Raw genomic sequence first — 12,240 nt, 5'->3', positions numbered from 1 at the left:
AAAAACCAATATGCCCGCATAGCTTGAGATTTACAACCGGATACTTCCCCAACAACACCCCACTGGGTTGCTCTACGGGTGATTGTAGGTTCGGTACCTGCCATATACTTCCAGGTATACTTGTCTTCCAGCTCTATAAGGAGTACTGTGAATGTAGAAATTCTATGAAGAAGAGCTGGAGTCTATCTCGCCAGATGACATTCTACCAAGCTAAGCTAAGGTATCAAAAAAAGCAGCACCAGGCCACCATCACACCCCTACGATACCTAAATCCTCTATACCGGGACTGGCCAGCCATCCACATATTCCAGGACATTATAGCCCAGTCGTGCTTCCTGCCCACAAACCATCAAGTTAGCTATTCGTGCCCCTAGCATAACATACATCGAACCACGAGAGAGAGAGAAGAAAAGAAAAACTTACATGAAACTCATACCCCACCGAGATGTTCACTGCCAACCACAACAGACGTTAGCATCAAGCCTCAGCACAACCATGCCAAAGGTTAGAGCAACACTCACGATAATGATAATAAAGCACATCCTCTTCGACCTCCACCTCGGAAACATCATCATCGTCGTCGTAGCGACGATGAACCAAAACCCCCTGTCCCCCAGGAGCATACACCTCCCCATTCGACCCATAAACCACCTCCCCTCCGCCCTCCACCAGGTTGCGGCCTTGCTTATCCACAAACGGGCCGCGGGGACTCCTCGAGCGGCCGACACGGATACTGTACCTACATTGCCCAGCAGATTAGCACAGCTCCAAGAGAAAGGGGGGATGGAAAGAGGGCACACATACTCCATCCCCGTCCGCGGCAACCGCTCCGGCTTGAACCCACAGCACTTCCCCCAACTAAACCACAGATAATACCACGGCGCGCGGTAGGAGATAAATGGCCCCTCGACGGGATGCATCCCCGTGGGGTCGCCGCAGATCCCGTTCGACTTGGGGTTGGGCGGGTGCACCGCCCGGGGCTCGTGGGCGAGGTGCCGCACCTCGCGGTTGCCCGTATAGTCACTCCCCAGGAGGTTGGGGGTGAGGGGGATTTGCCAGATCCCGGTCCAGAAGGAGCCGAAGGTCAGGTAGCCTTTTTCTGTTGGCTGGGGGGTGGCTGGTTGGGGAGGGCTTGGGTTGGGGTCTTGTCTCTCTTCCTCGGTTTGGTGGTGTTCTTCTCGGGAGAATGAGAATGAGAGGTGGGGATGCTTTTGGTCTCCCACCTCTTCCTCGTTTTCTTTCTTTTGTTCCTCCTCCGGTGGAAGAGAAGTGATCAGAACACTCACGTCGATCGCATTCGCGCGATCCATCGGGTACAATCCCGATCCCGTCCCTGCGCCTGATCGGATGATCACCCCGTGATCGGTCCATCCCCCGGGGCCCGGATCCGATGAGGTAGCGACCCCGATGGCACTGCGGCGGCAGCCGCTGTGGCTGGTCGCGTAGTAGCAGTAGTACGTGCCGTTGTGAGCGACGACCGTGGGCGCCCAGGGCGCTTTTCGGTCGCCGATGGGGAGGACGCTGTCCGTGGAGAGGACGGTGCCGATCTTGGTCCAGGGCCCGGAGAGGGCGGGCGCGGTGTGGATGGGGATGTGCGGGCCGGAGCCGTAGGCATAGTATGTCTTCACGGGACGTACTGTTCGGCTCTGGTCGGCTGGGTTTGGGTTCAGGTTGAAGTCTTGAGCTTGAGGCTCTGGCTGAGGTTTGGCGTGAGAATACGTGATGATGATGCTGGGGTCGTGGATGTGGAGTTCTGTTGGGTTGGTTGGGCGGTAGACGGGGGATAATGGGTCGTCATGGCCGGTGTTAGCTTTGTCGTCGTTCTTGGTGGTGTCGGTAGAGCCTGAGAGTGAGCTGGGTGGTTGTGCACGGAAGTGGTTGCGTAGGATGTATAGCACGAAGATGAAAAGCGATAACAGCGCGGAGATGCGGATGATGCGGCGGAGCGAGTGACGCGAAAGTAATGGTGGTGATATTTTCCCGCTGCTTTCCTCGTCGAATTCCGAGTACTTCGAGCCCATGCTCAAGAGGCGAGGCCTGGTGGTTGCGGTGGCGTTCATCCTGTCGAGCGCATCTGAAAGAACCGAGCTCGCAGGATGGCTAACAGCACATTGTGTTCATTGTCTTGGTGGCCAATGCTGGGTTGGTTGGTGCAGATCAGAACCGCAGGGTTTGGATCTTAGTAAGTGGTGCAGTTATCAACTGCTGCTGCTGCTGCTGCCTATATGTGGATGCGACCCTGAAATACGCCGGCAGATGGTGTAACAAATAGGGTTAGATTATCGTTGTCATTGTAGCTTAATGAGGACAAGTTAATGCTAAGCATCAGAATCCCTCCTACAAGAGAGCAGCATCTGCCGTCATGGTCAGTGATTTTGTCGCCATTGGCTATCAGGACCGGTCTCTGCACGCACCAAATGGATTGGATCTGTACTAGGTATTCTCCGACCCGCCCTGCCAAGGCTATATTCAATAGGTGCCGTGCATATAGGTACTGTACTTATATTCGTAGCTGTTATCTGCGGGAATTACGGTGCTACATCGAGGTCAACAAGGACTTTAGAAAGGAACTATCAGGGCGGAGAAATAAATTATTTGCCGAAGCGGTGGAGCCGAAAACCACTCCTCCTCACATGCAAGACACAACAGATCTGCAATCAAGACATCGACATCAACGCAGTCAATCAATCGCACATGTTCAAATTGCGATCCATCAATATCCCGAATGGCGCAGCCCCCAGCATTTCTAAAACATAAACACCAACGCCCAGCGCTTTCCTTTCTCAATTCTGCGCCAAACCGCAGACCGACAACCCATTAACTACTTACTACCGCACTTCGATTTTCTCTACCTCGTCCTTGGCCTCTGTCCAAGTCTCCAAGTTCTTGCGCGCCCAGTCTAAGTGACACCGCGCATACGCGACCTGTCACAATCATCGTCAGCATGGATTCAACCTAGGGTCACGCGAGGAGAGCCCTACCATATACCGGCGGAGGTCCATCTCCTTATCTTTCTGAAAGCGTTTCAAGTCTTGCAGTACTCCAGCACTTGCATCTTTCACGTCTTTTTCGGACACGGTCAAAGCTTGCTCCAGCTATTGCATCATCAGCAACCATCCTTTTAAACACCTAGCCAGTCTCCCTTACCTGTTGCAAGCTTTCTTTCGTTTTTCCTATCTGATCGCGACGAGTCCTCTCTGGATCAACATCCACAAATCCATGCACCGCATGACTGATGCGTCCAAAGATCTTGTTGGCCACAAATGTTCCACTAGATGTCTTACGGTGTGCAGGAGGCGAGGACGGGCCAAAGTCTGGACGGCGGTGGGAGGCGGCTTGAGGGGCGGAGGGATGGGAACTGATAGACTCGCCATGTGTAGGGGGGAAGTCTGAGTCCACCGATGCATTGTCTTCGTGGCTGCCAGGACGTCCTTCGCTCTCGGGCCCGCCCGGAGCACTAGCGGCTGACGAGGCCGACAGCGATCGTTGAGGTCTCGTGGTTGCGCCTTGGGGAGACGAGCGATTCAGGTATTGTTCAATCCGTTGAGCTTCCATTTCACTGCGCTCAAGTGACTCGAGCAATGTTTTCTTCTTCGCCAACTCGTCTCGAGTCATCTCCTCTTGCACCCGCTTAAGGACGCGGTAACGTAAAACGCTGCGCACCACGCTGGCAAACTGCGCGCTTTCCCGCATGGGCTCTGCAAAGCTTGCACTCAAGGCGGCGGAAAGCTCCTCGGTCTCAATGTAAGACGTATCGGCCGCCTGGCCGACCCGTTCGATAGCAGCTGCCACGGTCGGGGATTGCTCTGACAAGGAGAAACCGTTGTACCGTGCTCCCAGCTCCATAAGGTCCGCCGACAAGGACGACAAATGGGCGAGAGTCCGGCGGTTGACCTTCTCGATGTTGCCCTGAAGGAGCAGCTCTAGCTCACGGGTGGAGGCTTCGAAGTTGATGAAATAAGGATCCAGCTCCTTCTCGCTCAATTTCCGCGACTCCGGTGGGAAACGACCGAGCACATCTTGGCTGGGGGCTTCATTTGGGGTTCCGGACGGCGCAGTCCCGGACGCCGACTTGAGCTTCGCCGAGGCTGAGGGCACCGGGAGCCAAGCATGAGCAGGTGTGGGATTGGCGGGATCGAGGGGAGGAGCTTTGAGGTTGTTCTTGGGGACTGAAGATGCGGGATGGGAATGGAGGACTTCGCTCTGAGCAGTTATCAGTATACAACACGCGGCCGTGCATTGGCATCTGGCAACCTACCCAGCTGACATTGGGGTCCAGGAACCTCCACCAGACTCCGTCTTCGCGAATTTCCTTCATCCGACGACACCGGTTCAGAAACACGGCCAGCATTCGTTTCCGAAGATCGATGATTGCGGTGTCTTCCTTGGCTTTGGTAGGCTTAGCGGCGTAGTCCGCCATGGTGTGTTTCTCTGGAATGGGCGGAACGACCAGCGTAGGATGAAGATTGACGAGGGTTTGGCGCAGCGATGCGAACTCCGAGTACCGTCTCCGAACTTCTAGATCCTACATGCCGTTAGCATCATTCCCAGTACCAGTACCGCATTGACCATACTCCTGTACGTATCGTATAGACGATGAAGCTGCCTCCGCCCTCGTGGTTCTTTCCGGCGTCGGTTATCAGGATCGGCATGTCGGGGTTCTCGTACAAGATCTGCTCTATCCGACTGTCGTAGACGCTCTTGCGCATGTACCCCTGGCCGGTGTGTTGGGTGGTGTACGCTCCGTGGTCATCTTCGTCGCTCAAATCCTGCTGTTGCGACAGGAAATCGGGAGGGTCTTGGGTGGAAGATCGGCTGGAGGGAGAGGGCGGGGTGTATTCGCGATCGTAGAGAGCTTAAGGCACGTTAGCGACGAACGTGGCTATAGAGTACAGAGCGTGGAGCTCATACGAGGAGAGAGATTGGCCGAATGCAGGGATTCCGACAGATGCGCCTCGGTGTCGAATGCGCCGTACGGATTGTTATCCTCGTCGTTCCACATGGTGTTCCGGTGGGGGGGGGATGGCTGGTCAGAGCAGCCTTGCTAGTTCTCAGCGGACAGGCAGGGAGACGAGGGTCATGGAATGCTAGTTGAGTAATGTAAAACAGTAAGATGACTCAAGCCAGGTACAGAACAGATTGAACGATAAGAGCGACTATTGAATGGTGGAACAAACAAGAGAGAGAGCGAGAGAGAGTCAGAGAGGGAAGGAGAACAGTGGATGGAGTCGGCGGCAGGAAAGTCACCGCCTGGAGATGCAATTCGCGGGGATCAACGTCACCGACTCGGGCCGTCCGCAGAGACCATCGCCGTCATCGGTTACTATTTCGAGCACTTCGATTACTAGATTACTACATTACAAGAACGGATGCATCCCTCCCTCCGATTCTTAACCAGCCATCTCCCCCATGTTACCACTCTACCACTGAGAATCGTCAACCCGCTTGTCGTTCGCAGTTCCTTCCCATTCACCACCAGCAGCAGCTCCTTGATCAGGCCTATTCGAGCCAACTCTGCTCGCTGCTCTCGAGTTTTTATGCCCACTCGCGCGACCGCCGAACATGTTATGTACGGCTTGTGTCAGTTCCGGTTCCTGATCTGGATGCCAGCTCTTAGGTGGTGATGGCTGCGGGGATGGATGAGCGGGGGCATCATTCCACAGACGGTGGGCATCGTTATCATGGCTGTCATTCGCAGGAGGATCCCACTCATTGTTGTTGTTCTGGGTCTCGACTCTGCCATTGTTGTTCGCATGCGAACCCCACTGGTGATCGTTCCTGAGGGTGTCCACTCTGTTGTCTTTGTTGCGCTCGCCTTCAGGCCGAGGGGGGTTCTGCGTAGCGGTATGCTGGAACTTCGTCAGAGCTGGGCCAGGGGAATTCGTACGGGGGTTGCCCGGTTCCCTGACGCGGACTTCCACCCAGCGTCTCCCGTTGGCCCTGGCGTTGGAGTGGGTGAGGGTGACAAGCTCGCGTGCGCCCTCGCGGCGTCGCACTGATCGGCCATGGAGCTGCTTGGACCACCACACGCTGAACAGGTAGGCGCCGATGATGATGGAGAGTAAGAGGGAGAGAAGTATCGCGATGATCACCACGTTTCCGTTCATCTTGGCTTCACGTGTGGACGGCCTGCTTCCAGTCTCAGTCATATTTTGAAGCATAATAATCCTCATGCTTTCACGTACCACTAGAGAAGGCTATGTCAAGCGTAGTTGGAATTTAAGTAAAATCCGAGAACATATGGGCTTTTGCTGGCTGTAAAAGGAGGATGTAAACATTGGCTGAGATTTTTATTGCCATGGCAGTGAGCTGGAAGATAGCTGTGGTAAATTGTGTGTCCAAACATGGTGGAACATGCAGTTTGTGCAAAAGTGAATCATTACTATTCAAACACCCTCCCCCGCCTCACTTTTATATATACCTCTAATAACGTCATGCAATCATGAGGACTCCAATGCCGCCCGAATACGTGAAATCCAATCATCGTGGATCAAGGATGTCTTTCCCTGTGCAAGCAGAGCTTGAAGCTTCTCCCTCACGTCGGCCACGCGCTCCTGTCCCAAAAGTCGGGAGGCAGCAGACTCCTTGGAGACTGCTACGGTTGCTAGGCCGAAAAGCCGCACACCTAAAGTGAATGTCTCAGGCTTTGAAGCCCAGCCCAACAGCCCGTCCTTTTCGGTAGTGTCCGCAAAGACATCTCCCAAGCAGGACAACCCGTCCGATACCCAGGTGAAAATTGCCTGGATTGACGCATCGTCATATGATGCTTCCGTCAACCGAATCATTTGCTTGGTCCACACATCAACTTCGCGAGCGTCATCGATGAACAGATTCTGCTTCTCTTCCTCGAACAGGATTGTGATTTCCTTGCGGAGGTTAGAAAGAACGGTGGAAACTGGCACAGACTGAGCGATGGAAGTGCTGATCCGTGGTTCGGAGCCGGTGATGTAGGCAATGGCTCTCTTGCGAAGCTGCTGCGAGTTGTGATAGCTCTGAGCGATGAACGCGGAAAGAAGATCGCTGGCAGTTGACGGAGACAGGGCGACAGCCTTGCTCGGGGAAATTGAAGAGTAAGACAGCACCCATGAGGCAGTCGGAGCGGCCAGGTCACGCAGCTCCTCGTCGTCATCGTTCAACATGTCGTAGAGGACCAGGTAGATATCCAAGAACGCCTTGTCAGTGAGTGGAGCCTTGCCAGCAGGACGCAGAATACGGCCAAACGCTGAGACGGATAACACTGCGGCGAGGCGGGTGGTATATTCCTGTGACCTGTTAGCACATACGATACAGACATAATGAACAGTCGGGCGCGTACCGTTTCTTCTCGCATAGCGAAGCGAAGACGAGTGGCCCACTCATTGATGTCATTCTCAGAACTCTGGTTATTGGATGCAATAGCCTTCGCAGCAAGGAGGCTGCCGTGAAGTTGTAGTTCGGCGTCAGACCTATCCCGGTTCCAGATGTGCTGGCTTGAGCCATGCTTGAGTTGACCTTCTAGTGCTCCCCATGGAAGATCGATCTGAGGGAGAGCCTCATTGCGGCAGTCGAAGAGAGCTTGCAACTTCGATGCCAAGGACGCAATGGCTACTGCCTTGACTTCTTCAGGGTAGTCTCCCAGGATGACAGAGGAGTACAGGCCGATCAACGTTTTTCCATACTGTTCTCTAGGCCCGAAGATCTCCTGCAGCCTTTCCAACAACCACTGACCAGCATTTGGGTCAAAATTCGAAACAGTACGAACGAACGGTTCCAGGTCGTTGGCCCTTCCTCCAAATAGCATATGCAAGATGGTGACCCACGAGATCGCCCGACGGAGGAGCGACGAAGCTCGGGTTGTGCTCAGAGACTTCCATGATGGATGAGACGAGTCGAATACAAAGCCTAGGATATTCTTAAAGGCGTATTCGTCTGTCACGAATTGCAGGGTAGAAGCCAGTTTGTCTAATCCGCAATCAGTCATGCTTTACATATCCTCATCACGGCAGCAAACTTACACTCGGAGCCTGAATCGATACTCTTTTCAACCACATCACTCAGAACCTCCAGAAGCGTGGTCGCGATGAATGGAGATTCTGCAAGCGGGAATGATGCGTTAAAAATAACCCGTACTAGAGAGCACACGTGGTCGAGGTTTTCTGTGCCTGTCAGCAGAAAGCACATAAGCAGACAAAAAGGATCATACCGTTCCAGAAGGCAATCGAACTGGCTGCGAACCGGCGGAGAGAGTACTTGATGCACAATGCTTCGCCATGAAGGTAATCCTGCGTCTTGCTATCTCTCTCGACGCCGATCAAAGTCTTGATATTGGTCAGAATGTCCACCCGCTGCAACAGAGATGCGTAGACTCGAGCCGCGTGCTCTCTGATACCCCAAACAGGACTCTTGAGCTGTTCCCGGACAAGACCACGCAAGACCTCATCATCGGTACCAGTCACATTAGGGACCTTCTCAGCGATCAACTCCAAGGCTGGGAAGACACGCTCAGTGACCATTGAAGTGTCGCTCTGATCGGTAGAGTTGTTCTTTTCGGATGGGGTGAGAAGGGTGGGAAGAAGTTCGAGAAGGCCAGGGTATTTCTGAAACGAGACTCTGGCTCCGGGCTCAGAGCCGGATTCACCACCAAAACCCAGGCCGGTGCCGGTGCGGCACATGCGTGTCAACAAAGCGCGGAACAGCATGAGGCCAGAGTTGCGGAGAGCCCATCTACCAATGTCAGACTCTTCTGAGCGAGGGAGGTAAAAGGGATACTCACATAGGAGAACCAAGACGCTCAGCCGACAGACGTAGAGCAGGCATAATGAAGGGCTCTGTATGGGGGCCAAGCTTGGTGTTGGTGAAAATATCTTTGAGGCAGTTCATCGCATGGACCTGGGGCAAAGGTGTGTCTTGTCTAGTCTTGTCCTGTTCGGCCGGCAGATGGGAAATCTCATGAAGCTCTTGTATAACCTGCTGAAACAGTGGCCCACCAGGTTTCGACGAGAGGATCCCCACAACCAGTGCAGGAAGACCAGCCGAACGGCGGGTGAGCTTAGACGCCGATTCAAAGATGGTTTTCTTGGCTTCCTACAGAGCATGTGAGCATCCGCCAAGTCAAGTAACCTTAAGACTAGACTCTTACCTGATAGAATCGGTGGGGCAGCTCAGAGATCGCTGGATCGCTCGACTGGGCACAGCGCTGGCAACAAGTAGCAAACGTCTGCGATACCGTTGAGAATGCACCTCTATGCCGAAGCTCAGCAAGCTGAATGAAGCTAAGGGTCCCCAGCTTATCAAAATGTTGCTCCGTGAGCCCATCGTCACCTGGAGGGCTATACGAGTTATTGGAAAGAGTGGCGTGGAGAAGAAGACTGTATAGGTCAGCAATGTTTTTTGGGCCGTCAAAGAATCTCGTACCTCGATTCTCGCAGAGCGCGCCAAGAATAAGAAAGGATATCCTTGGGACCGACGCCTAATTCCTCGATCGGGTCGTCTGTATGACCTTCTGGGGAGTCAATGCACAGGACAGGTCGAACCTCTTCCCAGATCCGGTCACAGACGTGCACGATTCTAAGGTGGAATGCCCTCCATGTATCGTAATTCGTGGACTTTTCGGAAACCAACGAATAAAAATCGGAGGTTGAGACAATATATCTGAATAGAGGATTAGCAGGGACTTAGCAAATCAGACACGAAGAAGGTACCTGAGCGCAGAAATATAGCCGTGCAGAGGTGCATCACGCATAGAAGAGTTGAACAGACCGCCTGTGGAGGAAAGCTTCTGCTCGAGCTTTGCTAGGAGATATTCGACAACCGTTGATTTAGCTTCCCACCACGACGCAGAAGTGTTCAAGCTCTTAGACGCTGCAGCACGGAAGAGTATGTGGTAAAGGCGAGCAACAGTATCTGCGTAATCAGCTCTGCTGGTGTTACTTGCCAGCAGTTCCGCCTTTGACAACCCATCAATGATTTGAGGTTGCCCTGTCAGCGACTCGCCTTGCGGCTGCAAATCACTGCTGAAAAGAACCTCATGGGGGAAAAGGTTCAAGAGGTACAGAGAGGTCGCGCGCACTTCCTCAAACGGGTCAAGCAACAAATCAACCAGTAGCCTGAGCAAGGTGGGATTGAAGATGTCCATGTTGCAGACCCAGCGAGTCTTGTTATTATCTGTGGCGCTGTGCCGACTATCGAGTCCAGATTCGATGAAGAAGATAAATGTTTTCAGCGCAGCAATATGACGTGGATAAGAGGCTGTAGGCCGCAAGTCAGCTTTGAGAAAGTTGAAGTACTCATTCAAGCATTTCCCAGTGACGAAGGTATCGAAGAAGTTTTGCTGAGCGTTCTTGTTTGCAGTGGCCTTTTCACTCTTCAAGCGATCTTGGTCCTCTAAAATTCCACCTTTCAGACGGACGACCAGCTTACGGACTAAGCTCAATACCTCTCCTCTCGAATAAGACTCTGATTCACAGTGCAGAGAGGGTAATCCGTTCACAATGGCTTTCATTGTAGCGGATGAGACGGCTTTGGTCGAGGAGGGTGCACTGATCAACAGGGACAGGGTTGCTATCCTGATGGTCATATCGTGGTGGAAGAGAAATTGTCCAATGACCTCACTCTTCAACACGAGCGCACGGTCAGCATCAGCAGCTGTAGAGCTAGGTTTGCCGACATAGTCTAGTCGCAATATGAGCCGGGGCAGTAGACATGGCAGGGAGTCTTAGACTTACGATCTTCGTGAACGAGTCCAATCTTCTTTGCTACCTGTAAAGAAGCGAACAAGACCATGAACTCAGCTATGGGCGCATCGCTCATGTCACCGGCGAGCAGACTTTGAAGAGGAAACTTCTCAATGAAAGACCGGAAACCGATTGCATCCACCTCAAAACAAGGCTGAAGAATGTAGTTCGACATATACTCCAGATCATCGAGGGTTCTCAGGGTGACGTGACGGACAGGTGCCACCCAGAGCGACAGCAGGTGTTCGAGTTCTGATGTAACCTTGATCTTCTGAAGGAAAGCGGCCATCAGATCACCGGATGAGGCCGCAAGCTCCGGTTTAGTTGCGCGTGCCAACAGACCCAGAGCAAAGATCCCGACTGTCGTCCTCGAGGTATCTTGTGACGAGACACCATTCGTAGAGGCACTGTAGCTATAGGGGGATACATCAATCGATAGGGCGTCGCAGTCTGCCTGATACATAGGGGCCCAGCTCTCATAGTTTGCGTGTAGCCACTGGTCGAGGAGCGAAATCAGCTCCGTAGGCGCAATCGCATTCTTGCGGACAATCATCTCAAGCGAAGCGAAGGACGCCTTGAGGCGAGCACGAGGTTCACCAAGCAGGATACTAGGAATCGTGAGCTCGACGATCTTCTTCTGAAGGGAGCCTCTATCGAATTGCTTGCGAGTCTTCGCCAGGAGCAGAACCAAGGACTCCATGACCTGCTTCATTGGTTTGGGCTTGGCATCCTTGTATCGGGTCATGAAGACATCGAAGACAGACAACCAGGTATCGTCGGAATAGACGATTTGCCTGGTGGACTCATGTTTAGAAACAAGAGCTGCATCTAGAAAGGCGCTGAGCGCATTACAAGCTGCCGTGGTATGAGAATGCGACAGAGAAGCGGTTGCATAAGTGTCTAGTAGATTATGATAGACCCGGCTCACTTTCCTTTTGGGGATGTTAGGACATTATCACACAAAGTAGGCAACGCTATTGAACCGAGAAAGAAAGAACATAATGAATGCAATGGTGGAAGGTGAGATGAACAGAGGTCTTACTCGGTGTCATCACATGCCTGGGTGAATTTCACTAAGGCACCCTTGCCGATTTGCTTGAGGGTCTCTTCCGGCAAGATTTGCATATGCTGTGCGATGGGCTCCATCTCTATGAATGCGGCCTCCATTTGGACCACAAATTTGGCTTTCCCTTCCATGAGATGTGGTCTTACAGAGATCGCATGTCCAGGCAATTGCGACGACGACGACTCCGACAAAAAAAGAAATGCAGTCCAGTCCAATTAAAGATCTTTATCAATCCCCGCGTTCCTGAGCGAATGACTTTTTGCCTCTTGGTGGATTTTCGAGAGCGGGTCTCCGAAAGAGGCCTAGCTCCGGGAGAACCATATTCCTTTTGCCGCTGTATCGCCGGGGGAAGGCGGTGGAAGGCGGTTGAAAGGTTGGTTAGCAGAATTCCGTCACGCCGAGTCACGGGGCTGAAGTTTTTGTTCTCCGAGAGAGAGACCTTAACAATCCCGCAAGTTCATT

The 12,240-nt window shown here is 53.0% G+C and overlaps 4 protein-coding genes across 4 annotated transcripts; all 4 read right to left on the bottom strand.

Annotated features, from left to right (window-relative positions):
* Positions 1-158: 158 nt before the first annotated feature.
* BO86DRAFT_388114 (Arabinanase/levansucrase/invertase) lies at positions 159-2,299 on the bottom strand. Its single transcript, XM_025671773.1, has 4 exons — positions 805-2,299; positions 522-739; positions 424-452; positions 159-335 (listed from the first exon to the last, which is right to left on the bottom strand). The coding sequence occupies exons 1-4, from the start codon at positions 2,019-2,021 to the stop codon at positions 276-278; spliced, it is 1,524 nt and encodes a 507-aa protein (XP_025529136.1). The 5' UTR covers positions 2,022-2,299; the 3' UTR covers positions 159-275.
* A 280-nt stretch (positions 2,300-2,579) lies between these two features.
* On the bottom strand, positions 2,580-5,222 carry BO86DRAFT_336033 (PX and BAR domain-containing protein). Its single transcript, XM_025668898.1, has 6 exons — positions 4,912-5,222; positions 4,575-4,855; positions 4,259-4,525; positions 3,148-4,203; positions 2,982-3,095; positions 2,580-2,924 (listed from the first exon to the last, which is right to left on the bottom strand). Exons 1-6 carry the CDS (start codon positions 5,000-5,002, stop codon positions 2,829-2,831), a joined length of 1,905 nt encoding a protein of 634 aa, XP_025529135.1. The 5' UTR covers positions 5,003-5,222; the 3' UTR covers positions 2,580-2,828.
* Positions 5,223-5,352: 130 nt separating this feature from the next.
* Positions 5,353-6,182, bottom strand: BO86DRAFT_388112 (uncharacterized protein). Its single transcript, XM_025671772.1, has one exon. The coding sequence runs from the start codon at positions 6,105-6,107 to the stop codon at positions 5,421-5,423; it is 687 nt and encodes a 228-aa protein (XP_025529134.1). The 5' UTR covers positions 6,108-6,182; the 3' UTR covers positions 5,353-5,420.
* Positions 6,183-6,440: 258 nt separating this feature from the next.
* BO86DRAFT_309629 (THADA/TRM732 family protein) lies at positions 6,441-11,858 on the bottom strand (the record flags this gene model as incomplete). The annotated part of the gene is made up of 10 exons (XM_025667821.1): positions 6,441-7,262; positions 7,316-7,941; positions 7,995-8,135; positions 8,183-8,703; positions 8,753-9,063; positions 9,119-9,347; positions 9,394-9,630; positions 9,681-10,650; positions 10,704-11,644; positions 11,755-11,858. The coding sequence occupies 10 exons, from the start codon at positions 11,856-11,858 to the stop codon at positions 6,441-6,443; spliced, it is 4,902 nt and encodes a 1,633-aa protein (XP_025529133.1).
* Between the last annotated feature and the right edge of the window lie 382 nt (positions 11,859-12,240).

The sequence above is a fragment of the Aspergillus japonicus genome, assembly GCF_003184785.1.
Source record: "Aspergillus japonicus CBS 114.51 unplaced genomic scaffold BO86scaffold_15, whole genome shotgun sequence".
NCBI lineage: Eukaryota > Fungi > Ascomycota > Eurotiomycetes > Eurotiales > Aspergillaceae > Aspergillus > Aspergillus japonicus.
The sequence above is the reverse complement of the archived record's forward strand: the minus strand, read 5'-3'. Positions and strand labels throughout refer to the sequence as shown.

Coding starts and splice junctions, on each gene's coding strand:
- BO86DRAFT_388114 (XM_025671773.1), bottom strand. CDS start 2,021: ATGGGCTCGAAGTACTCGGAATTCGACGAGGAAAGCAGCGGGAAAATA. Junction 453..521: donor TGTGCTTTATTATCATTATC/GTGAGTGTTGCT, acceptor TGTGGTTGGCAG/TGAACATCTCGGTGGGGTAT. Junction 336..423: donor CGGTGGGGTATGAGTTTCAT/GTAAGTTTTTCT, acceptor GTTTGTGGGCAG/GAAGCACGACTGGGCTATAA.
- BO86DRAFT_336033 (XM_025668898.1), bottom strand. CDS start 5,002: ATGTGGAACGACGAGGATAACAATCCGTACGGCGCATTCGACACCGAG. Junction 4,526..4,574: donor TCTATACGATACGTACAGGA/GTATGGTCAATG, acceptor AACGGCATGTAG/GATCTAGAAGTTCGGAGACG. Junction 4,204..4,258: donor TGGACCCCAATGTCAGCTGG/GTAGGTTGCCAG, acceptor ATAACTGCTCAG/AGCGAAGTCCTCCATTCCCA.
- BO86DRAFT_388112 (XM_025671772.1), bottom strand. CDS start 6,107: ATGAACGGAAACGTGGTGATCATCGCGATACTTCTCTCCCTCTTACTC.